Consider the following 26,864-nt stretch of genomic DNA (forward strand, 5'->3'; position numbering starts at 1 on the left):
GGTTACAGAAGTCCCTCAAAATGTTTAAATTGGTGAATTTATTAGTATTAATGCTTCTGACAAAATGGCCATGAGTAATTTAAACATTACAAGGTGTGAGAGGGAACAGCTCAAGACCATTCCTCCACTCCAGTTGCGAACACATCATAAAGGTGTATGTTAGCGCCAAGCTAACGAACCATGTATGGTTGCGTAATTCCTTGTTTAGTTCCGTATGCAGAGGCTTGCATAAAAACACTCACTCACCTCCTTCCACAAAGAAGCTATTTTCAGGGAAGGAACTATTTTAAGAATTTCCAGCATCTCCGTCACAAGAATAGGTTTCCTACCACACTTAACTCTGAGGAAAAAAATCAATAAAAACCCCACAACCTTACCCTTGTATCGTGCCAATAAACTCCTGGCTTAGCCCAGTGTAAACAGTGTTATTGTGATCCGTCTCAAACGGTAAGCCTCGATGCGAATCCGTTAAGTAGATTCTGACAGTAAATCAAAGCCCAAATCTGCCCTCATAATACCGGAGCCTAGCAGAGGCCTGGTGCTCTGAGCAGGGACGATAACTTGCACGTGAACATACAGTACGGAGCAATGGCTGCGCAGGGTCGATCGAGGCTGAGGGAGGCTGTGGTTTGGGTCCTTAGTGGTCCTTGGGTCCCATACAGGACCGCATGAAACCCAGCAGCGCACACATGTGGACTCAAGGTCCCTGCGGTCTTTATATTACAAATGCAGCTCTGGGTTCACACGAGTGCAACCAGACCTTACCTGGAAGGGTCAGTTCAGAAGCAGGCCCCTTGAAAGACAGATGATGCTAAGGAGTTATTCATTGGGGTCTGGCATGGGCTGCGTCTTGGCAGCAATATAAAACATAGCAATGGGAGCAGTCTGCCAGTGGAACCTGCATAGGACTTCACGCTTGAAATATCCACGCATGCATGTTGTTAATGAAGCCGTATATAATCATCCCATAAGTATCTGGGATTTAAGAGACTTCCCTAAAGAGAGTCTCTAAACTTTCCCTCTGTTGAGTCCGCTGCCAGGCTCGGGCTCCGCACCACTCCAGGGAAAGCTGGCAAGAACCGCCACCGTTCTCTCCCTTCTCCCCCCCCCCCCCCCCCCCTCTCTATATCTCTCTCGCTCTTGCTCTCTCTCTCTCTCTCTCTCTTTTCCACTCTTGCTCCTTGCCTTTCTCCGGGTTGGTGTCTTATTTAATCAACTTGGTGCTGTAGGGCTATTGGACTCAACCCCCCCCCCCCCCCCCCGACCACACTCTAATTACCACAGCTACGGACGAGCGCCAAAGCCATCATCTCAGCCCCTCCAGTTAAAGAAAAACAACAAGATCCATTAACAAAATATTCATGTATATATACAGTATAAATCAGAAAACTGCACATATGTTTAACTTACAGACAGTGCCACTTATTTCAACTAGTTTGTCTATACAGTAGTGGGCCATTGTTGGAGATACATCACACCATCCATCCCAGGAAGCTGCAGCCCCAGTTTTTCATGGCCTGTCAAACAGTCAATTCACCAAAGTAACTCAAATCAATTGACTGCGTGATCTGAGGTTAAGTGTGCTAATCGTACACTTCCTAAGTGTAGTCTGCCTGGGCGGCTGGGATGCGGCTGCTATCTGTTATCCAGCCAGAGGCCTACAGCTGGACAGAGAAGCACCAGAAGTGAAAGGGAAGTCTGAGTTCTAGTTGACAGAACAGGAGAACAGGACACCTGTTTGTGTGGTGGACCTTTTGATTGCCCACACGGGGGTCATTCTGTGTCATTAAATAATGTTTAAGAACAAATGGTTCAGAAAGTTAAAATCATCTATTTTGTGTCTTACCGCGGACAAAAACATACAATGAAGGACAATTCCAGTGTTTATGTATCTTTTCTGAATTAGCAATGTAAATATTCAATGTTATACAAGTTTGGTTAAAACAAAACGTTAAGATCATTCCCTACATTTTTTATTAGTGAGAAGTTTGTAATCAACAACTTGGCAATAGAGAAAATACCGTTTAAAATGAGAGAATACGTAGTCAACAAAAGGGACTTAGACAACAGATTTTTACGTGACCATTAACTCTAACTCTACTATTTATTTGTATTTTCGAGGGTGAAGTGCATCACCTTACCTGGTCCCACATAGCCCCTGTTGTGGACATGGTATCCATGGAAACAGTACGGCCTATAGCACATCCTTCTATAGTAACTGTAGGGGTAGTTGGCGCCAGATACCAGCTGCACCAGAGCTTGAGCAAGCATCAAAAGAAACACCATCACTCCCTTTGAAAAGAGCATCGCTGAACGAATGAAAAGTTCAAAATGTCCTTATCAACAATAGATCATCAACACTAATGGCAGTGTTGACAAATGGCACCGATATACACAGAAAAAATATGAATTTATCGGGAAGAAAATCAAATATTTTCAAGAATCACTGTTGTCAATGACAAGGCACTTCATGTGTGAAACAGGACCACTTCTGTTCATCCTGCCTCTGCCTAATTCTGTCCTTCATTCTGCATCGGGGCGCCCCCACCCTCCATCACACTGAGGAACCTCCCCCTCTCTCTCTCTCACCCATTTACCCACCTCTTCTCTCTCTCTCTCTCTCTCTCTCTCTCTCTCTCTCTCTCTCTCTCTCTCTCTCTCTCTCTCTCTCTCTCTCCCCCCCTTCACCTACATCTCCTCCCTCTCCCCTTTACCTACCCCTCTCTATTATCCCTCCACGTTACATACCTCTCCCTCTGCATCGTTGACTACTTGTATTGAACCTTGATCCACCCAAGACTACAGCACAGATTCACCAGGCAACACACCAGCCGACCCACCACAAGCCTTTGTTGTTTCTTCTGTTGCCTCAGTATATTTTCTTCTTGTCTCTTCAAAGGGGGATATGTACGATAAATGAGAGATTCATGGACAGCATCATTCAGGCGATTGACAATCAGGAATGTGAACATTGTGGATGAATTACTGGAAGGTTTCTTTTGATATCAGCAGGAAGATAAAAAACAAGCGGTCTCCAAAATGCCGGCATTGGATGTGATGCCAAGTGCGGCGATTGCCAGTGGTCAGGTTTCACATGTGCAACTAAAATGTCAGCAAAAGGAGCAGTGAGGAGTGTTTAGTGTTGCATCTAACTCATCTAATCAGGAAGTAATCACAGCAGTCTATCATCTAGTGTTTATGTTTGGACAGACACACACACACACACACACACACACACACACACACACACACACACACACACACACACACACACACACACACACACACACACACACACACACACGATGCATGAGTGATGCTTGCCAGTGAAGCAGACCACTAAATATGCATATATGAAAGCTATATATACTGAGTGAATACTTAAAGAATTCAGTTGGGGGTATTTTTAAACACCAGTCTTGCCCAAGAGCCCCTGCACATTTAATATCCATTTTTAGAATCAGACGCACGCATACGTACACACGCACCAAAGTGTACAGAGCTCTGAGACTCTTCGCGCCCATGAAACGCCCATCATGGTGCTGATTTGATTTAAAAAGCTCTTGGTAGGCCCGACCAACACTATAATATGTTGGTCGGGCACTACACTATAATATGTTGGTGGGGTCAGAATGCATTGCAGTGTGGATTAGTTAAGCAAAGCCCTCCTAGGACGCAGCTAACGATAGGAAGAAGTTATTTATGTGTCTTGGTAGGTAGACTGGCAGGTAATGCAATACTAAAACATAGCAGCGGTATAGTGGAACCTGCAGAACACATCGTGGTTGAAACACATCTATCTGCAAGCTTATAGCACTTTTTGGATCTTTCTAGTTTAATGTTATACCTACTGAAACAAAATATCCTCCCCACAGGATCTTTTTAATGGTCATTTTAACATGACCTGCTTCCAACTTTTATGACCTGTTTGTGGAGACTCACACACATACACAAATACACACGCACACACACACACACACACACACAGACACACACATACACACACATGGGGAGAGTGCTGGCATTACTCCGCTTTGTATTGGGCTTGCTCCCTACTTCTCTGCCCTCTCCTCCTCCTCCTCCCCCTTCTCCTCTTCCTCCTTGGCTCCCCTACCCTTGCAGAATAGATTTTTTCTAATCTCAATGTTTCAACCTGGATAAATAAAGGTTGAAACACAAACCTCCTCTCCTCCACCCTCTCCTCCTCTACTCCTGTACTCGGGACCCTGGCAGTTCATATCAACAGCGATCCCTCATCAGAGAATCATTCTAATGCTCTGTCACGATACGGCCCCAGCAGCACAAACATGTGGAGCGCTTCAGAATGGAGATTACGTTTACTTACGTGAAAGATCTCGTTCTAGCATTACACAAAAGGTTATTTTCTATGTATGTGCAAGAAAAATGTCTTAAACAGATTGAGTGCACTGTGTGTGGCTATTTGTTCTATTTGAATATCATATCATTTATATCTACGCCTACGTGTGTGTGTGTGTGTGTGTGTGTGTGTGTGTGTGTGTGTGTGTGTGTGTGTGTATATGCGTGTAGGTGTGTGTGTGTGTGTGTGTGTGTGTGTGTGTGTGCATGTGTGTCTGTGTGTGCATGCATGCATTTGTCAGTGTGTGTGTGTGTGTGTGTGTGTGGTCCACAAACAAAAAAAAGGCAGCAGTTCCACAAGGCTGCCATCTCTACAGGCTGGACCTTTCGTCAACTTCCAGACCATCCAGAGCGTAGTTGATGCAGCTTCCCCCCCAGCTTCTCCAAAGCACTGCGGTCTGCCAGTTGCAGACAACCAGAACCTTTAATGCTGTGGTGGGCGGCCGAGTCGGTTCTTTTTTCTGCGGTATCGCTGTGATGGGCCGTGAAGGCCAGCTGTGACAGCGATTCACATTAGCTGTCTTAATAACAATGACCTAAAGAGATCCAAAACGCTTTCGTCTTTTCGCTGGCTGCTTCATTTCGCCGGCATATCCTAGACAGCATTCCAGCTCATCTCCTCAAGACTTGGCCTTAGCACAGAGGAGCCATTATTCTGATTAAGTCAACCAATCCCTGGCATTCACTAATCGGAAACATTCAACCAAAAAAAGGAGAGAAAACAAAGAGGGAACGCACAGGGAAGGAGGTCTGGTTCTGGTGAGAACTGGCTCAGAACCTGGGCACCGCGATGGCCAGCGGTGCCACTTTCCTTAACTACTCACTGCTCACACTGCCCGCATGTTTCCCGTGTTTAACATGTTTAAATAGACATGGCATGCCCGCCTATTCAAGACCTGCATTGCAGTGTGGATGATCAAGCCGTGCATATCCAACATGCTTCTCACAAGTGCATTAACGTAAAACACAAACTGAAAAGCCAAAACACAACTGCAAAAGCCACAACACAACAGAAGTGAGCGCCAACAGATTAGCCAATAGTAGATCTGTTTCAGCGACCGGTTACACTCACTTTCGTTGTGTTGCGGCCTTTGCATGTGGAGCTGCAGTGTTTGCCGTTGTCTTTTGGTTTTTGGGTCTTTGTTGTGGCTCTTTGGTTTGTGTTGTGGTCATTGCAGTTGTGTTGTGGCTTTTGCATTTGTGTTTTCCATTAACGTGCTTTTGTTTTTATCCAATTTGTATAGTGTTTTGTACATGCAGTTTGTCCGTCTTCAACACCGTAAATCAAACATTACATTTTTTGTTAATTTCTTAATGTCTGAAATGCAGCGGATAACAGGTTCACCTTCTTGGCATTGTATCTGTTCATTAGACTTCTTGTAAAGCAACAGTCATTCAATTACATGCTTACACTGGTCAGGATCTCACACACACTCACACATGCGCACACACACACACACACACACACACACACACACACACACACACACACACACAGCATCAAGGCCTCACACCGAGGCCTCTCCGATTAGCCTACCCAGCATGCGTGTGTGGCTCCCACGGTCATCCACTTTAGAGTCAATATGAAGCTTATGTATTTATAGGCTGGTGGTGCGTCACCTTGGCATGTCTTGCCGCCCGCGTGGAGCTGGAGGCCAGAAGGACATCTGCAGTAGAAGCTCCCGATGGTGTTACAGCACAGCGCCTCACAGCCCCCGTTGGTCTCCTCACACTCGTTCACATCTGAGAGAGAGAGAGAGGGAGAGAGGGAGAGAGGGAGAGAGAGAGAGAGAGAGAGAGAGAGAGAGAGAGAGAGAGAGAGAGAGAGAGAGAGAGAGAGAGAGTCAGTATTGCCTTCGGAAATGGGTGAAGACACATTCTGGCCCAGTTCATGGTTTGATTCGTTCACTCCAGACAGTTACCTTCTTTGTTTTCTACTTTACTTGTCCTGCTCATTTTAATACATTGTTCCTACCTTTTTATAGTACTTTTTACAGTTTCATTTTGAAACTGCTTTGGCATGTAAATGTTTAATTTCCAAGCCAATGAAGTTATTTTGAATTGAATTGAAGTGGGATAGAGAGAGAGAGCGAGAGAGAGAGACAGGATTTACTCAATGTCTGAGTTTACCATATTGCTACACCCCAATATGCAGCTTTATTGGCTATAGTAACACTGGGTAACCTAACAAAGTGACTTAGAGCTAAACAACATGGAAAAGAAAACATTGTATTTAACGGTGAGTTCAATTCAATATCCCAGTTAGTGTTTTTTTGTTTTTAAACACCTCAGTCAGCAAAGTCAAATACAATCAGGATTTGGAGAGAGTCAAAGGGACAGTTTAGACATTATATTGAAGGCCCTTAAAGGTCAAAGCACATCTGCCACTATAAAGAAAAGCAGTTGAAGTATACTTGCTATTTAAGCAAGTGTAAAAGAGCATGACAACGCGGCCTGACGAACACGCAGCGCCTTTTCGGTGGAAACGTCTTGGAACACACGTTTCTCCTCAACCACACGCATTTGGAAAAATCTCCCGGTCTCATTTCATGACAGCGTGATTAAGTTTCCAATGTCTTCCATGGAGGAATTTGGATGTTCAAAAACAACTATATGGGAAATGCCTGCACTCCTCGCTCGGAAAATTGTGATTCACGACAATTACTGTGGGATACTGTATGTGAGCTGTTTCCAGCCCCTCTACCTGTCTACTGTACCCTTCATGGCATTGCTATGAGAGAAAGGGAGGCAGAGAGAGGGAGAGAGAGGAAGACATTCAGAGAGAGAGAATGCGCGAGAGAGAGAGAGACAGAGAGAGAGAAAAAGAGAGAAAGTCTCCAAAAATAAATGGAAATATATATATACTTATATAGCAATATACGCAGTGAAGCGCTGCATGTCAGCGCTTCACAAGGGAGGTAACACAATATCCCTTTGTCTGGACCTATGTGCACTCCAAGACAAACCAGAGAACAGCTTATGTCAGTCAGGCCATGTCTCACGTCACACCTCCGCCGAAATTAAAATGTTTCCATGCTGCTCCTTGCGCCTAAACAACCAAGCGTGCCAAAGCGTTGGTTAAATAAACCCCTCCAGGGTTTTCCGCTGGCTAGGGCTGACAGGCCGTTTATAAAGTCCACCGGTCCAGTGCGCGGCGTTGAACCCAAGTGTCCTCTCTTGTGTATCGGAGCTAATGAGAGATTACGAGACAGAGAGAAACTTATTAGGAGCCATACAAACGTCTCGCGATTCGTTTAGGCGTTTATTTCAGCCGCGATGGACGGCAGGCCGCGGGACCACGCTGCCAGCTCTCATTGACAACCAAACCTTTTGGTGTGTGGGAGAAAGTCAGAGCAGATCATGTTTGTGGTGGCGTTTTAGTATCGCTGACACGCCACAGCGCTCCGCTCCTTCGCCAGCGCCTTCGGCGGACAGAAGGAAAGATGGATGGAGAAATTCTCCACGGTGGAAAACCAAGAGAGCAGAGAGGGGGCATTGGCTTGGCATGGAGAGTCTCCCCAAATCGGTCCAATCATGTCCGCAGAAGAAAAGATCTAACGAGGATGAGGAGCGGTTCCGAGAAAAGATTTTTATAGAAATTTATTTCCCCCCGTGCTACTGGAGCACATTTCATGGCGTTCATGGCTGAGGCTGGAAATGAACCAGGATATGAAACCCTTTCCATGTCCCCTTTTTATGGCATCTGGAAATGGTCATATCAAAACACACTGGGGTTTTTTCGCTGCCAGCCACTTCTCTTAACACATTCATCACTCTTCCAAAAGCGTACGTTATGAGAGCAGTTGTTAACAGAGATCGGAATATACTGTATTCAACATCTCGGTTCTGCATAGTATAATGGTAAACATGCTACTGTTTTATTAATCAAAACCACTATGGATCAAGACCGCAGATTCCCCCTTGTCCTTTTTAAATAAGCTACTTCAGTTCTCTGGCGGAGCCTGCATTCATTTAAGAAGTTCAAGTCAGCAAAATTTTGTACGAAAAAAAAATACACTTGAAAACCACAAGACAAAAAATCTTCCAACGATTTAAAATCTATGGCATTCTAACTTGTGTTGACGACAATACTGCCCTTTTAACTAAAACATCTCCTTGGTGGGCCTTTAACTGATATTTGACGAGATATCAATGCTAATTCCAAGGTTGCAAAAATAAGTGTTATACATGAATATAAAATGATCTATAATATCCCTGACATCACTCATAAAGGCTAGTTCCCTAACCGGGAACCGAACCCGGGCAGCGGCGGTGAGAGTGCCGAATCCTAACCACTAGACCACCGGGGAGCTGTAGGGATAACTAACCCAGTGACCTGGACTGGGCGGGTTGTTAAACCGTTCAGTTAGGTATATTCTTTCATGATTTTCACATAACGATCTAACATGGAAGTCTACTTTATTTCGATATCCTTCCCAGTGAACACTTGGACATCGGTTAACAGTGTTTTGCATTGGATTTGCTGGACATCGCTCTAGAGTCTAGACCACCGGGGAGCTGTAGTTTACTTCAGGCATGTGACCTGGAATTTGCGGGATGTTGGACAAATTAATTGGTGGAAGCTCTTCCACGATTTTGAATTTTTTTGGTAAAGATTAGAACGTGAATGTCTACGTCATTTAGTCCTTCGCCTCCCCTTTTAACAACGTTTATCAACAGTGCAAAGACGACCAATAGACACATGACTAGCGTAGAAGCCGAGTTCAGGACGGAAGGGGGCTCCTGCTCTGCTAGGGAGACGCATTCTGTCCACCAGGTGGTGAGAAGAATGTGACCTGAAGTCAAGGCCGCTTCTTCTCCCAAGTGCTCCCTTGTTTTGCATGACGAGGGAGTTGATGAAACCTTTTTGTGTGGATGTTTGTAATTTATCTGTGTGTGTGTTTATGTTATGTGTGTATATGTATTAATGTATGTTTGTCTGTGTGTATGAGTGTGTCTAAGTGTATGTATGTGTGTGTGCCTGTTTGTGTGTGTGTGTGTGTGTGTGTGTGTGTGTTTGTATGTATGTGTGTAATGTGTGTGTGTGTGTGTGTGTGCGTGCGTGTGTGTGTGTGTATACATAAGTGTGTATATGTATTTAGGTGTGTGTGTGTGTGTGTATGCATAAGTGTGTATATGTATTTATCTGTGTGTGTGTGCGTGTGCGTGTGTGTGTGCGTGTGTGTGTGTGTGTGTACACAAGCATGTGTCTGTTATGGCTATGCCTCTCCCCCCTCAGGCCACACACCTGTGGCAGCTCTGAGCCGCCCTGTGGGTCAGTGCAGGACTGTAGTGTGTTGTGTGTCCTTCTGCCCAATCGGCAACCAGGAATGCTGGACAGCTTTGGGTCATGCAAAAAATGCATTATGCCGCAATGGCCGTTAATTGTTGGAGGCACATACCACTGTCTGCGGTGGGACAGGTTAACATACAGGCCCATAAATCTTGTAAAAAAAGTAAGGCAAACAAAAAACAGAACCACTAGACAGCTGGTGTTTTGGGGCCTGACCTCAGAGGGAGCGATGTCTTGGTGAGAAAACAGTGATTACACTAATGTCACAGATTACACATTATTTGTTTAGTTTATTTCACAAAATGCCGAACCCACTCCGAAATCCCGAGTGGGGTCGCCTGGCTGTCTGAACACGGCCTCACCCACACTGGACCCAAGGGGGCAGTGGGGAGCTTGTCCAACATGGAGCTCATTGCACACACAGTAATATAACATATTAAGAGAAAACGATTTACTATAAAACAAATCTCCCACCTTCTGAAACACCTGACAACCCCACAGCGACTGAAGGGTAGGTGAAGTTAATGCTGTGGGATCAGACCGGGCTTTCTCCTGGCGCATCAGAGAGATGGGGAGGGAAGCTGTTTGGTGTTTCTCTCGGAATAACACGTGTGTTCCCTGCATGGCTCAGGGTGAAAGGCTCTGGCACATTGACCCAGGAAAAGTACACGCTTGGCTCCCCTGTTGTTTGCCATAAGAGTGGTTGACCGGCTGTCTCACGTGTTGAACTGAGTCCAGCTCCACAATGGACCGACTGCTACACTATAGCTACGGCAAAGCTACCCTCCTCCCTGACCCAACAAGGAAAGTTGTTCTTGCCACGACCAATCACTGTCACTTTAGCTTTGGAAAGAAGACAAAAAACAAGCCACACAGACCAGACGGCTGGCCAGATGACAATCCATGGTTTGCAATATGGTAGGGACCGCCATAGAGACAGGGAATTATATCTTGTTTAAATGTCCCCTGATGAGGGTGGCCTGGTGTTCTGCAGTCTGTGGTTATGACTGTATCATATAGTATAGATGGTGGTTGTTTCAGGCATTCTGCCAGGGTTGGGATTCTAATCTTTTTAGAAACTCTGAATCATTTTCTCCAAAGTCGCTTGTAAGGCTGTGTTAATATCTCTCTCTTTCTTTCTCTTTGTCTCTCTCCTGCTGTTTCTCCCTCTCTCTCTCTATCTCTCTCTCTCATTCTCTCTCTCTCTCTCATTCTCTCTCTGTCCCTCGCTCTCTCTCTGTCCCTCTCTCTCTCTCTCTCTCTCTCCCACCACCCAAACACAACCCCCTTAAAAACAACAGATGTATTTTCCCACGTGCACGAAAAGCGCGACCGAGCGTCTACCACAACATGCCTGACTCCTCCCCTGCCCACATGTTTGCAAACACGCCGGACATCCTTGTGTCTGGTCATACGCTCATCAGCTGGTCCGGGTTAGACCTCTCCAAACACAGCAGCTATACGTACGTCCGGCCACCCAGCCCACACCTTGCATATCTTCTTTATTTTGCTGCCGACCCGCCGGCCTCTAGCAGGCGGTCACCCACGCTGACCCCTCCACAGCCCTGTCTCAGCCCTCTAAATCACCCCTCACCCCAGGCCCTGCATCCTCACCCAGCATCACTCTGCGCAACGCCGGGAAACCCAGCAACAGCTCGTGTTATGGCCCCCCCCCCCCGTGACTGCAAACAGCCCACCGCAAGATTTAGAAGTTTCCCTTGAGAGAGAAACAGAGAGAGACAGAGAGAGAGAGAGAGAGAGAGAGAGAGAGAGAGAGAGAGAGAGAGAGAGAGAGAGAGAGAGAGAGAGAGAGAGAGAGAGAGAGAGAGAGAGAGAGAGAGAGAGAGAGAGTCTGTGTAATCCAAAGCAATAGCTTAACGGTTGTTTGTTGCGGAGGTCGCAGGTCGGATAAGCGAAAATGTGTTTCAGCGCCGGAGTTCCAGGTTTACATTCCAGAAGTGTACCGGCCGGAGAGAGAGCCGGGGCTCCGATAAGGACAAGCGACCCTGCTCCCACGACGAGGAGGCGGCTAGTGTCGGAGCAGAGCCATTGGGAGGCTAACACCGCCTCGAAAAAGCCTGGCCAGAGCCAGCCAGCGCCAGGCCATTGATACCATCTCTGGGGGGGTTCATGGTCCGGAAAATTGGAGAGCATTCACGAAGTCGGGGAGGAATTGAAAGCCCGGCATGTCTCCGGCTTAGGCACTGATCTGAAAAAGCTTCTGGTCATATTTTCTTCCCCATATTTTCTCCCCCCCCCCCCCCCCCCCCGAATATAATCTGCTTCACAAACGTTGGTCCTTGCTTACAGTTCCTTCAGTGCCGACAGCTGCTTTCATTCACCATGTGCTGAAGAAGGTCCACTGGATATCGGTCTGCAGACCAGAACCATGTTGCAGTGCGCTACAATATTGTACTGACTCACGCAGCGAGGGCCCAACCGGGGCATGTGGCAGGCCCCTCAGCAGTCCTGCTGACAAACAAGCACATTCTTCAACATCAGTGTTGCATTGGAACTCACGATGACCTTCTACCTCACAGGCAACAACACATTCTAACCTCACCGCATGTAACACGACTTCAAAATAATTAACAAATATTATTGTTCAAGAGGAACAAGGAAGGATGGAAATAAAACATTTTAATAAAACAACATTTGTTGTTATGGAAAGACTTTCGTGCGAAATGTGCCCGGGTGCATGAATCCAATATGGTCCAGACACAAGTTCAACACTGCCTCCTGCTGTTGAATGCTGTAATGACATGGCCATGAACACAGGCCAGTGATGTTAATCGAGGTGACATCCCGACTTTATGTTTTACATTCTTAGGTCCACGCACCGGGACATTGGGCTTCAAACAAAACCACCACTTCCCAAGATAAACCATCTCTGGTACACAACACTAGCCTGCAGAAGGAAACACAGAGGATAAGTTGTTATGTTCCAATAAACCAATCTGATGTATTCTGAGTGAGGTTAGTCATGAGGCCCCGTACTTGTGGCTACATTGTTAGTATAGTTATCCCTATGTGTGTGAGTTTGTGATGCTCTTGGCTTTTTTTGTTTGTTGTGACAATTGTCTCCAGTTACAAACCAAAAGTACAGAGGACATCATGAAGATGTCACAGTATCGTCACATAACTACGCTATGGATGCTTTTCATGACTTTCCGAAACACAAAAAATGCCCTGTACTTATTTATTTGATTGAGTGGGTGAAAACCATCTGCAGCCTTGTCAATGGACACAGACTTCTCATGTGACATGCAGATGCTGTGCAGTGCTTAGCTGAATTCTCTGCACATCTGTCTTTTCTTTTTTTAATACAACTCTTCCCAGGGCAAGTAAGACAGGACAAGAACAAGGGTTTCTTGACAGGACAAGAAACCCACGGACAAATAGGAGGACCTCGGAGGAAGATCCTGCCCCACTGGTGAACATTTTCAGTAATGTCTATAGTGGGTCCATGTCTCACCTTATTGGGACCATGAAGCAGAGTTTTCTTATATGGGCATGTTTGACCACAAGCGATTTACATTCAACATCAAAGATACTGAATGTCTACTATCTCACTGTTTAGTGCAAGTTGTGGCTCACTGGACACTACTAATCTCTGTTTTGATGATATATTCTACTGTGAAATAGAAGTGTGTGTGTGTGTGTGTGTGTGTGTGTGTGTGTGTGTGTGTGTGTGTGTGTGTGTGTGTGTGTGTGTGTGTGTGTGTGTGTGTGTGTGTGTGTGTGTGTGTGTGTGTGTGTGTGTGTGTGTGTGTGTGCGTGCGTGTGTGCATTGGTGCACGTGGCTGTGCTTGCACATTTGTTTGGCCTTATATGGATCTATGTGAGTGTTTGTGTGTGTGTGTGTGTGTGTGTGTGTGTGTGTGTTTCTCTGTGCGTGAGCATGTATGTTAAGTACACTTTTAAGCATGACTAGATTGTTAGAATCCAGCTACAGCTGCTCTTGCAAGCTTTCATTTGACTTTAGTCTGGCTGCTCAATGCCTGAGTGGTTCAAATGAACCCCTTTACTTCCCAGATGCTGGTTAGGGTAAAGTCAGGTACTGCAGACAGCCTGCACGTCTACTGGGACAGCAGAGATTGAATCAAGTCAAAACAGAACGTGCTGCACCTTAAAGGAATACCTCAGGATTTTTCAGCATGGGACCCTATTTTCTGATCATATTGGGATTAAGGGACTAATGCGAACAAAGATTTTTGAGATTGGTTTGGAGTATTGAACAAGCCCCCTGCAGCCATAATCCGCGCAAACAGGCTGCAATGTATCCTTTGGGGCAATAGCGCCCATCAATGTACTTCCTCTTAAAGTGCTTGTTTTTGCCTTATGGAAAGGCTTCCTACCGGGAAATAAAACTTATTTCTTTACCTTTCTTTCCCATTGTCATTACAATCCCAACTCTCCTTCACTCCTTGTTACTCGTTTAGATAACACTAAACTAGGCTTTCTGTAGTCCAACAAAGAAAACTCACCGCTCTCCATCTCTCACTCACGGTTCCCAATTCTCTTCGTGCAAGAACTCAACTCTCATTGAGCGAGTAAAGTAAAGAAACTTGTTGTATTTCTCTGTAGGGATCCTGTCCATAATGATAGACCATAGTCTGAGCCTGTCAGTGAACAAAACAAGCACTTTCAGAGGACGTATATTGACGGGCACCTCAAAGGATTCCATAGCAGCTTTCCGTTAGCCGAGTTGCAGAGTTAGCCTAGCTCCTGTTCATGGAATACACTTTTAATAACTTTTCGGATTTCCAATCTGCTCCAAATAGTGGCTTACTCAAAACAAGTGACATTAACAAGTTCAACACAAGATTGACGTTTGTCTACAAACACACAGATAATTCCGCACTTTTTGTCTGCACTGTGAGTGAGGGCGGCATGTGATGCACCGCTGGTGCAATTATATGGTCAGCTGGGGAGCCTACATGGAGGCACCTGGCAACCCCGCCCCTTCTGGACGCACATTGATCCCTTTAACCAATCAGGACCCGGATCGGGCGGACGAAAGCAGGCGAAGCGTGTACGGCCCGCTCGCGTTTTGTCTTTCTTTTATGATGATGTACAACAGAGACAAGACGTAAAAAGGAAAATTGTTGAACTCTTCAGCTATGCCTTCTGACCCCGTGTTGGGATCGCTAAATCCTTAGAGCGACCTGCCGGGGCCTGCCCATCCCCACCCCGGACCCCGGAGTTCTCCAGTCGCTGGGACAAAACACAGAGGCCATCAGGAATTTCCATGTCGGCGCTGCCTGCCGGCATGCGCGCGTGTGTGAGTGTGCAAAGGCTCCTCTGCTGTGTTGGTATGTGCAGGGCCAACGCAGCCGGGGCGGTGGGGCGGGGGGGCAGGGGGGGGGAAGGTAAAGCCTACAGCTGGAAGCGAGACAGCGTGACATGACAAACTGTCTCTTAGTTGAGACCCACGGGCGGAGAACCAAAACAAACATTCGGGGGGGGGGTTCCGATTAGCTGTTTTTTTTTACGCTCGCTAACAATTAACCTCTTTCCCTGTGCGTGTGTTCAAAAGGTGTTAGATAGTAAACCATTCTCCAACCCTTCCTGCCCCACCTGAAAGCGTCCTCAGGAATGACAAACAAAAAAAACGGCTACTTCTCGACAAATAGCCGTGACCGTCGGGGAAGAACGGGGGTGACCGACCCGGCTCATTTACATTAGCACCAGATTAGCATCTGCCTGTTTTGTTGGTTTTTCCTTTTTCACACCTCGACACACGGCAGGAAAACACAACGGACAAGGCTTATCCCAGGATGACTCCAGAAGTAGGAAGACTGTCCCCCGGGGGGAATTGGCGAGCGAGTGGAGTCTGAAGATAACACCCCACAAGCAAACATACGCCACAGATGACGGCGTGGATAAAGAAGAATTAAAAAAAAAAAAAAAAAACGGTTGCAGGAGGAAACAGCGATTCTTTGGATTAAAAGAAAAACACTTGAGTCGATAAGGGAAGAACAAAAGCGGGAGATTGGAAGCCGAGTGCGATACGAAGTGCCGAGACGTGAGCCGAGGTGGGAGTGAGGGCGATAAGGAGAAGTGGGCCGATCGGACGCTGGCAGCCGCACAGATCCACCCAGCTGATTATTTCACAAGTTTAGTTTTTGGCGGAGAGGAAAAAAGGAAACGCCTGTCGGCTCTGATTTTACACAGAGCGCGTTAAGTTTATCCTTATCTGCGTGGGGGGGCGCCGGTGGGTGGGGTTGGGGGGGGTGTAGTAAAGTGACTAATGAGCCCCGTCCTAGCCCTATAACGGGGCTGGGACAGGCCCAGCACAATTACTATAGATTAGGGCTCTCTCGGCAGGGCTCGGTGGCAGGTGGGGAGGGCAGCGGTGTACCCACACCCTCTAACCGCTACCAGGCTCCCCTCTCATTACCCAGTCCCTCTCTGACTGAACTGAAATATCTTACACTCTTAAAAAGGACAAAAACACACACACACACACACACACACACACACACACTCACACCAAAGAGAGGGAGGTAGGGAGGGGGCTAATCAAGTGCCATTTATCTAAAAGGGACTAGTGACTAACGACTACTATGGCAGGAAGTGGAAGAACGTCCTCCTAAGTCTATTTACGCCTTTAAAGTCTTACCCTAAAGCATGTCCACCTCTTTTATTAGGCTGTGAAGGAAAGGCTTCGAGGGAGCAAGAGTGAACGCGATGCCAACGGAACATTCCTAAAAACATACTGCCAAATAAAGTTATATCCTGTGAGTCCATGTGTTTAGACAAGGCAAAAGTGACATGTCAGAGACCCAGTGTGTAAGACGAGTGCGGGAGGGAAAAGAGAGGAGTGGACCTATTTTTAACAATGGAGATCAATAGAGGCAATTCAGTAATGTCCAGGGAGAGTGCAACAATGAGTAGGAGGGGGGGGGGGAAGGATGTGTGAGAAATCCTGGGGCTTCTGTGTGTCTCTGCGACCAACTTCATTTCTACACTCCAGTCACACTAGGCTGGCTGCTAACAATGCTCTGAGCCCGGCATGCAAATCTCCAGATAGCCGCCTGGGAAACAATGCCATTCCTCTGAATGGCTCTGTTTAAATGGCTCTGTTATAAATATATAGTAGTAATGATGAGTAGTACGATTTTGCATACTTACAAAAGGGTAAAGCTGACAAACCCAACCTGCTCAGCGTCAGTTGGTGCATGCCAAGCCCACTAGAGCCATAAAAGGGACACCCTGGGAACGATCTAGAACACTTTCAATCTGGACAGACGTTTATTATCTCGTTGTCGAACCATTACAACTTTTACATCTCCGTCTTTGTCTCCTCGGAAAGGTCACCACAGAGCATTGAACTTCGGATGTGAAGAGTGATATAAAAGAGAAAGGTTACGCTGTGGATGCACAAGGGTTAATATATATGTAGGGTTAATAGGGTTATATAACTTCAACCTCTGATTGCCCTGTGCCCTTTGACCTCTCTGCGTAAGGACAGCCATGGCGGTTATGCGTGACGGGCGGCTGCAGCTGAGGCCGTTTTGCGTGCGCACAATGACCACTGTGTGCTGCAACACATTATGAAAAGTAACCACGGCTCCTTGTAAACACTTTGTGGTCCTGACCTCTTCCTTTTAACCGCACACAAGCCCAGGCCAGATGCACGTCAAATATCACATCCACATCGGTGTCCACCACAAAGCACTGGAGTGTGACATCAGCGTTGAGTCTATGTCTAAGTGCTTGAGAACTTAACTCGGTATATAGACCAAAGGAAAGAATCTATACACATAGAGATGGTGGTGTGCCTGACACAGGAGACAAATGTCCGGCACACCACACTTAACCTGGAGAAATGCAAGGCTTAGATCAACCCTCATTGAACTAAGCCCCTTTCTGATAAAGTGCATGTGTCTGTCGATTAGCCTTAAAATATTTATTGGAGGCAAACTATTCCTTTAAGTGCTCGGCTTGGCCCCTTGTGGTGGGTGTCACTCAAACAACGCTTGATCTCCCTTTTACCCCTTTTTGGTTTACCCTTTAGATTTACTTTTATAGTGGGGAGGGTCCATTCCTCAAGACCTCCTGAAGGAGGAGATCTGAGGAGACCGGGAGGAGGAGGAGGAGGAGCAGGAGGAGCAAGGGGAGATATATTTAGCAGAGGACAGAGAAGTGGTGGTGGTGGGTTGGAGAGTTCAATACCGGCTGGGGGCCCACCAATGGCATGTGTGAAATGGTTTCTCCATGCGGCCTTTCACAGTGTCCTGCCCTGTCACCTGACCATGGAGGAGCGGCGACATCTGTGTGTGGGGGGTCACGCGTGCACCCCCCCTGAGCGGGAGCCCCGACAGCAGCCCCCCACCTTACGTCTTCAATCTGAGCTAGGGCCCAACGGAGCGTTCCCGGCTATTCACTAGAGAACCGGCGATGCAAACCGGCAATGCAAAGCGTCATGAGAAACACAGGGAGTAGGGTCCACATGTCTGGCCCCTGACCTCTGACCTCTCTGCCTCTCCTGCCGTCCAGAGAACAGTAGGAGATGAGCAGGGTCGCCACTTACATAAATCAGACTTAAACACATGCTCGAGGACAGTTAGCACGCTGGTGTCTTCATCCGTTATGTGTGTGATGTGGAGACAGCAACAGGTGGTGACCTGTTGCTGTGTCTGGTGTGCAGCTCTGAGGGGACGTTTGTATGACCATCCTTGCTGTGACTTGAAGTGTACTTGGAAAGTATCTGGTGTTCACTTTGATATGCATGACATACAATAACGTCAGAAGTTATTTCCCTATGACTAAACAAGGCAACGATTAATGTAAAAATGGATGTCAATAACAAAATAAATGACCATATACCCAAGTTAAACACACCTATATAACAAATAACTATTTACATATTAGAGGACAATCTAGACAGAGCGGCAATTATACATTTAAGAATATAGTAACAAGTTGAAAGCAAATGAAAGGAAATGCTTGTTGAAACAACCTTTAACAAGTTAAAATAACCATATTTTTCCAAAATAAAGCCGCGGCTTGTAGGCCTATTTTACTAAGCAAAACTATCATACAACCCCATTTTACCGCTTCTGTGGCTTATAGAAATGTTGGCTTCATTTGCAAAAAATACGGTATTCCTTTTCATTGCCAACTCACTTGACGCAAGATGGCACTCATTGTGATAATTTTTTAATCAGTCGCTTATGAAGAGAGTACACCAACATTTCTGTCTCTCTCTCTCTGTCTCTGTCTCTGTGTCTCTCTCTCTCTCTCTGTCTCTCCCTCCGTCTTGCCAGCCACTCTACGTTCCACTGCCTCTAGCCACCGGACTGTGGAGCAGACTCTGAATTCACACTCTGTGCACTCATGCTCCAAGAAATAATTGACCCCCCAATGCAGAGGGCACATTGTTTTATTGTTTCAGTGGATGATGTAAAAATGTCATTTTTGGGAGAATGACGTCCCATGCTTGTTAGAGAGAAAGGGATGCACTCATCGTTTACTGTTTTGTGTTGCTCAGTGTACGCTGAACATAAAAAATAGGGAAATCAAATCCATTCACTTCTGATCCAATATTCTTTCATCCAAAGAATATATATTATATTATATACATAAATAATAATGATTTATTAACAAATGAATGATCATGCATTATTGTAAAATACATTGAATAATTATGTCACGACAAGGGAGCGAGAGATGTATGGGTGCTGGTTCTCTGGGGACTGTCAGCTGCAGGCACATGAATTATGTAAAACCTATACTCAATGCTGTGTGGGGGTTCAACTCAAAGAACATGCCTGGGATGCTTTCAGGCGCGACTACAGAATTATATTAATAATGATAGCCATCGACCGGGGGGGGGGGGGGTCATGAGTGATGGGCTGAACAGGTCAGTTTTGTTTGGCATCACAGTGACCCCTCACTCTGAGCCAAGATATGAGCCGATGGCTGAGTATAATGAAAGGAGGAGAGGGAGGGAAAAGCATGCATTGCAACAGAGCGTTTTCTTTTATTTCACTGAGGCATTACATAGCTTGGGCTCCTGCATTCGAATCGTTGAGAAAAAAAGCATAAAAGCTAAGACATTATTTGGGTCTTGAGAAGGTGCATTTTGATATAATTCTAGTCAATCGATTGTGTCACATTTCACACAATGGAATCCTACCATAGACACGCCTCTGTCTTGCAGCTGTGTCTGTAAAAACTAAAGCAGTTTTAATACAGCTTTCATAGTTCTCTAGTCAGTGTGTGTGTGTGTGTGTGCATGTGCATGCGTGCATCTGTGTGCGTGCGTGTGGTGAAGCCCAGATGTGGCTGGTATGAAAACATCTGTCTCGCCGGCACATGCCCTCAAAGAGCACCACTTGTCTGCTGATGAAAGAGCTGATGCTGCGATCGTAACACGCAAAAAGAAAGACAGGACAGAGCTGTTGGAAGCATGGAGCGTGGATAAAGCTGTAGATCAACACTGCGTGTCAAAGGTATCCACTGCCATGACATACAAGTCTCAATGTCTTAAATGCATCACCTTGACAAAGAGTTATTTATTAGTGAACTGTAGTGCACCAGAGCTGATTTCTAACTATGCAAATAGGAAAATAGTTGAAATCATGGCCCTACCTGTAATTATATTTGTGTAATTACCATTTACAAATGTTAACACATAATGTGGGAGAGAGGGAAAGACGGAGAAACAGAAAGAAACACAGAGAGAGACAGAGAGACAGAGAGACAGAGAGAGAGAAGAGAGAATGTGAATGCCTTTTGTTTCAGAGTCAATTACAGTACTCACTGTTGAAACAGCTGGGATCAGAGTAATAGTTTGGAGTACAGCAACTTATACTTATAAATGGATTCATCAATCACATAAACATTACGCAAGCTCCGAGATGAGTGTGATTATCGCACAAATGCATAATTGCTCAGAATGACAAAGCAGAGTTAATCATCAATCCAAATAAATGTAAATTACAGTAATTTAGAGGGGTCTAAAACCCCCTCCGAGGCAACATTCCTCCTCTTACCAACAGATTTAGAGCAAATAGCTAAGTAAAAACAACAGCACCTAATTATAATGTTCAACAACGGTTAAGACATCAGCAGAGCGAGCGAAGAGCAAAACAGACAGCTCAGACGACGACGGAGAGTGGGGGGACTAATTGGCCCCCTTGGAGGAGCATGAATGTGGACCAATTGCTACACACAAACACGGGCCAACCACATCAAACCCCCCACTACCGGGACCCACTGCCCCCCCCCCAACCCCCGCACGCCACGGCCCAGGAATGCTCCCAGCCGCTGACAGACCTTAAGTCATGACGTGACGTGTGAGTCGACTCTTTAAAGCGTTGCCTCTGCGTTGCCGTCCACATACACCGTACCGTGGCTGGTATTCCCCTCCCTCGACATACATCTAAACATGTGTCAACAGGAAAACAAGAAGGGGGGGGGGGGGGGGGGGGGAAACAACGACAGACGCCACTGAAAGGGTTAGCCCTGATCAAAACAGTTGGGGGGTGGGGGGGTGGGGGGGGCGGTGGGGCTTAGAGGAGCCGTGTGCTGGGACAACCGCAGCGGGATCCACACGGGCTGGAAGAATGTGAGCGGGGCACAAAGGCACGCTAGCGCCTGGACCCTTTTTTAATGTCACTGCGTCTGTGGACAACGGATCAGAGCGGGCACCGAATGAACGGCGGTATTCATCAGAGGTGGTGTCAGGGGACCCTGCTAGAATGAATGACTTTGTGCTGTGCCTGCAGCCATTCGCCTGGGCCCATGGCACGCCATAAAACGTCTAATTTACCCACCCGAGACCCGGGCCAACAAAAGGCGCTAACTCTGGCTTTATCAGCGCCTGTGTCAAACACCCACCATTACACGGGTTACGACCAGCGAGGGGGGGGGGGGGGGGGGGGCGACTCAATGGCGGGCCCACACCCGTCTCCCCGGTGACCGTTGGGAGCCCACATGAGGTGATGTCACCCCCACCCCCGCTGCGTCTGCTGCAGGCACCCAGAATAGGTGGGCCTCGTGGTGGGAGGGTCTTCCACGTGCCTGATCGCCCAGCTAGACCTCTCTACGGCCTCTCTGGTGACAGCTATCCATCACCCCGGGGAACAATGCTAGTGTATCCCGACTGTCACGCGGCGGAGGAGCTCAGTGGAACTTTGCATAGATGGTGGACCGGCGCGGCAGATGGATCACCTCGAAAACCACAACAACAACAACCAAACAACTCTTTTAAATATATTCATCACAAAAGCCGCTGACCTCCCGTCCCACACTGCAATAGGGCGCTCTTTGGTTTCTCTTACTCCTATTCTCCATCAATCGTACACACTGCTCTTGTTCTGTGTCCACATGTCCCCTTCTTTAGTGTAAGCAAACAATGAAGTGATTGACATCACCACCACATCGCCACAGTTACACACACATTCAAACGCACACACCAAACACATACACACACTCACACAGTGTCCTTCAAAAACACAAAATAGCATCAACAACCCTTAAAAAGGGTTCTATGTCTCAAAACGATGGTATGGACCCCTAATAATTGCCAGGTATAGTGTTAACTCCAAAAGGTTATCCCTCAAAACCTAACCGCAGGGGGGAGTGAAGAATGTGATGACATAACAGCCGTGATCAGGGAGACTAAGACCCGCTACCACGCAGTGCACAACATCACACACATACACACACACACACACACACAGACCTACGTTCTCATCACGAGAAGGTTCATCCCCTCGAATGGTGGATTACAATCAAGACCCAATCACTGGGGCTCCCGAGCTCCCGAACGTTTACGCTGCGCTCGCATAGCTGTGTTTACATGTGCAATTAAACTTAAGAGAGAGAGACATTGTGTAGGGAGATTGCCCCCGCACTCAGCACATGGCTGCACTCTTCTCAATATCCTGATTGCCCCCCCCCCCTACATTAGGGCCTGGGTAAGACACCCAACGGTCCGCCCGGGCTGAGCTTGGCACTGCCTCCCGGACCCGACGGAGCCTCCGTCCTAACGATCAGCCCTTCTATTCAAGTTAAGTGAGCCGGCGCTGGCTGGCTACTGCTGTAAACCACCGCCAATCACCCAGACTAGGGTCTGTCCGTACTGGTCCTGTCACGAGGCACAAGAGCCAGGTACCGAAAAAAAAAAAACCGCGTATGCAGACAACACGCTGCAGCTCAACGCAAGACCACCTTCACCTTCATCCATCTCTAGGCCAGACCAGCCTCCGAGTCAGCGTCAGCGTCGATTTACAGCCGGCGAGTTTGGGGCGATGTGACAAAACAAATACGTTCATAAAAGTACAAGGATAAATGTTTGGGATGTTGTCCAGATGGGAGAAGAGCCGGCTGGGACTGATAAGACGTTGGAGAGAGGGCTTGCATTGTTTGGCCCGTTCAAGCGATCTAACTCAGTTAGGGTGACAGTATCCGATGGGATTAAGCAGGCTGGGAGAGTGAAGAAGGAACAAGAGTCAAGAGGTTGGGGAAGGGGGGGGGGGGGGGGCTGGGGGAGAAAAGTTAGCACTAAGAGGAATTTCCTGTCGTGCGGTGCTATCAGAGGAGCAACAACATCCTCCTCCACTACTGTTTTCAACGGCTCTGTTTTCATAATGGAACGCTGATAAAGACTGTCGTCTGACTGGCTGCGATGAAGCAAACTGTTGACGTGAAGCGGGTATCCATCCATCCATTGGCTGAGAAATTTGATCGCTGGCATATGAAAGTCAAAATGAAATGCCAATTCCATCCCGTTTCCGTTTCTATCCACTCGTCGGACTGGAGAATTGGTACACATATCATATTTTAGCAGCGTGAGCCGAAGCACCTTTTCCTGAAAAATTCCTAACGTTGCCTGAAATGAACTCAAGCTGGAGTTCGATGGAGGGTTTGGGTTTGTCAAGATGTTGAGGCGCTGCACTGCAACACGAGTTCCTGGCACAGGCACAGGATTACACAATGCGTTGTGAAAATATGTAAATATAAAAAAACACTTGATACACAATGCAATATAAGAACACTTAAGGAGGGACATGGAGTGCTCCCATTAGGAAGAAGAGCAGAAGAGTGTTCAAAGAAGCCGGCGGAGAGAGGCCGTCTGGGCGACTCACCATATTGGCAGCTGGGTCCGTTGAAGCCGGCCGGACAGTGGCATAGCTGGGTGGAGCCCTCCCGACACTGGCCTCCATTGAAGCACACACCGTAGCTGCACACCGCTGTGGGATAGACAGACAGACAGACAGTCAGACGGAGAGACGGACGGGCAGGGATAAACAAGGGAGAGACGTTGATGAGTGATCTGGATACGGGTGTGGTGTCTCCGACATCTGCACTGTGACCTGGATCTATCAGAGCCTCATCAAGGGCCTGTTAACACCCCCCGATCCCTCCTGCGGCTCACACGCCGCCTGCCAGCAAGGCATCCTTAAGAAGTGGCGAACACTCAGTGGGTGAAAGATCTTTTTGGGGATGGTTAATTCGGAAAATAATCAGCGGTGCGTGTGAATGTGTCTGCGTTTATGTGTGTGCATGCACGCGTGCATTTATGTGTGTGTGTGTGTGTGTGTGTGTGTGTGTGTGTGTGTGTGTGTGTGTTTATTATTGTTTATTGTTAAACAATTTTTCAATTCCTCTGTGAACTTGGAATCTGTTGACATTGCTAATTACGTGGGCTATAATATGCACTTAAAGGTAAATGCTGCAGAGAATGACCAGCTCTGACTCTCGGGCCACAGAGAGCCCGAGAGTCAGAACGGGTCATTCCCGCACCCAACGCTTTTGTCACGCTCACTATATATCCCAAGCACAGAACAGAACAGTTACAAAACAGAATCTCCCAAACAGTGGAGGAAAACTTTCACATTCCAGACACTCACACCCTCCGGGAGACAGCATCACTTTTAACATGACGGGACGTTAAGCGTTTGTGTCTGTCTGCGGGCCGCTGCGTCGCGTCGTACTTTTGAGGGAGACCGTCTAGGTGTTTGGCTGACAGTGGATTAAGGCTGATCTCTGCGTGAGATGCAGCTGTCCTGACCTGTGGGCCACTGCTGCGACGCGCTCCGCCGAGCATCATCACAGAGTAACCTGGTGGTGGTGAGAGGTGCAGAGGGCCGGACTGCTCCACCTCCCCTCCAGGCCCGACATGGTCTGTACAGTATGTGGACACGGGGAATGAAGCCAGAGAGCTCCGGAGAGTCTAATCACAGCAGGATTTAAAATACCAATCCTTCCTCAGGTCACTGCAGAGAGACCCCTTTGGGAAGCCTGCTTCCCAAAGCAGCGGCTGCCAGAGCTGCGTAGTTGAACTTGTCTAATCCCATCGGCCAGTGCAGGATCTGTCAGCACCCACGGCTGTACGAGTCCTATCTTAAGTCTGGCAGACGAAACCAGCCCAAACCTGGGGGAACGGAAGGTTTCTGTTTATTTTGCTCCATATTTCTTATAGCAACAAAACGTATTGAAGATTGACCTGGAAGCGTGGCAAACGAAACTTGGACAGCAGTGGTCAACTGTAAAAGGTGTCTTTAAAGGATTCAAATCGACTGTGTTGACTGTCTACTTTAGAAATACACTCAAATCCCCTTCTGACAGCTTCATCCAGTCATGCAAATTCATTTTCTTCAGTAGAATATCTCCGCATCAGGAAACAAGGCTTAACTCGGGCCGTCAGCGTTCCTAGGTGTCTAGGCTCTGTGCCGGCTCCTCCCAAAAACCTCCAGATCCCAAATAAAGAGTTATCAAGATTCAAGAAGCTTTATTTCTCCCGAGGGAAATTGCTGTGCAAAATTGCTGTGCGATATAAAGTGAAAGTAATACAAGAAAATAAAACAAGTAACAAAATACAACAAAGTGCAAAGCCCAATAGGATAAAAAGCACAGTCGCATAAGAGCATAAAAATCACAAACGACATACAGAATATACCTACAACAGAAACACTGATACAACTGACGCAATGTGTTAACGATGCGACACGTGTTTGTGTCAAACAGCTCACTGTTGTTGGACAGTCTGTGACACGCTGGGTCCAGACGTTGTGTTGCGTTTCTGCGACACCTAGCATGTGACACAGGGAGCCCCCCCAGATCGGGCCCCCCTCTAGGCCCCCCAAAGGGGCCGGAGTAATGTCCTCCGTGTCTGTCAGCAGCTCCCCCCGCAGAGAGCTGCTGCTCAGCCCAAACATCCGCCCGTCATCCGTTACCATGACACTGTCGTCAGACACCTGCTCAGCCGTCAGACCAAAGTGTTGCCTTCCTCATAACTGCACGCACTGTGTGTGTGTGTGTGTGTGTGTGTGCGTGGTCGTGTGTGTGTGTGTGTGTGTGTGTGTGTGTGTGTGTGTGTGTGTGTGTGTGTGTGTGTGTGTGTGTGTGTGTGTGTGTGTGTGTGTGTGTGTGTTTGGGTGTGTGTGTGTTCAAATGAATGCATAGACACAGTAAGTGCATAAATTCAAGCAACCCAAAACACAGGTACACACACACACACACACGGGCTCACACACACGGGCTCACACACACACACACACACACACACACACACACACACACACACACACACACACACACACACACACACACACACACACACACACACATAAAGCTCATTGTTTAACACATACTCTACTTTCTCTAAATCTACTTTTCTCATTATGTAGGGCCAAAATTCACCAATTATGGAGAGCAATGACATCCTACCCCAGGAACAGGAAGAGCAACCCCGGATCCCTAATCTTCTTCTGATGACTTCCAGTCTTTCCCACTGTGTAGCTACCGCGGTATTATAATAATCATACCGCATTACATTGTCTGCATTAGCCCTAAGTACACTGTCATTTGGTTGCGAGCTGAACGTTAATGCCCTCGCTAAGTAAGTTCACGGGCCCTTATCGTCGACGAATGAGACGAAGGAATTACATGACACAAAAAGGAAACATAAGGCCGACTGAGCCAGCGTGCAGATTTGAATTGTACAACATCAACCGCTAGGAATGCCTCAGGACAAGGATATCCGCAGCAGCTGTGAGCGCCGATCAGACAGATGAGTCGCTCCCTCAGTACTGTTATTACAACTCAACTCAATCACAGACGGTCAGAGTCACTTAGATGCAGGGCGGGGGGGGGGAATACCCACTCTGCTCTCATTCATATCAGAGGAGCATGGCAGCGGACCAGGTCATTTTATTGCCCTCTGATCACCCTG

The 26,864-nt window shown here is 47.2% G+C and overlaps 1 protein-coding gene across 1 annotated transcript in view; it reads right to left on the reverse strand.

Moving 5' to 3' along the window:
• megf6b (multiple EGF-like-domains 6b) overlaps window positions 1-26,864 on the reverse strand; it is a gene marked incomplete at both ends in the record, with an annotated part of 59,917 nt that overhangs the window by 25,513 nt on the left and 7,540 nt on the right. The window contains 2 exons of the mRNA XM_084463915.1: window positions 5,998-6,120; window positions 23,776-23,880. Of these exons, the coding sequence (XP_084320041.1) occupies window positions 5,998-6,120; window positions 23,776-23,880 (228 nt within the window). The remainder of the gene's footprint in view (window positions 1-5,997; window positions 6,121-23,775; window positions 23,881-26,864) is intronic.

Source organism: Micromesistius poutassou (genome assembly GCF_964030765.1).
Source record: "Micromesistius poutassou genome assembly, chromosome: 2".
NCBI lineage: Eukaryota > Metazoa > Chordata > Actinopteri > Gadiformes > Gadidae > Micromesistius > Micromesistius poutassou.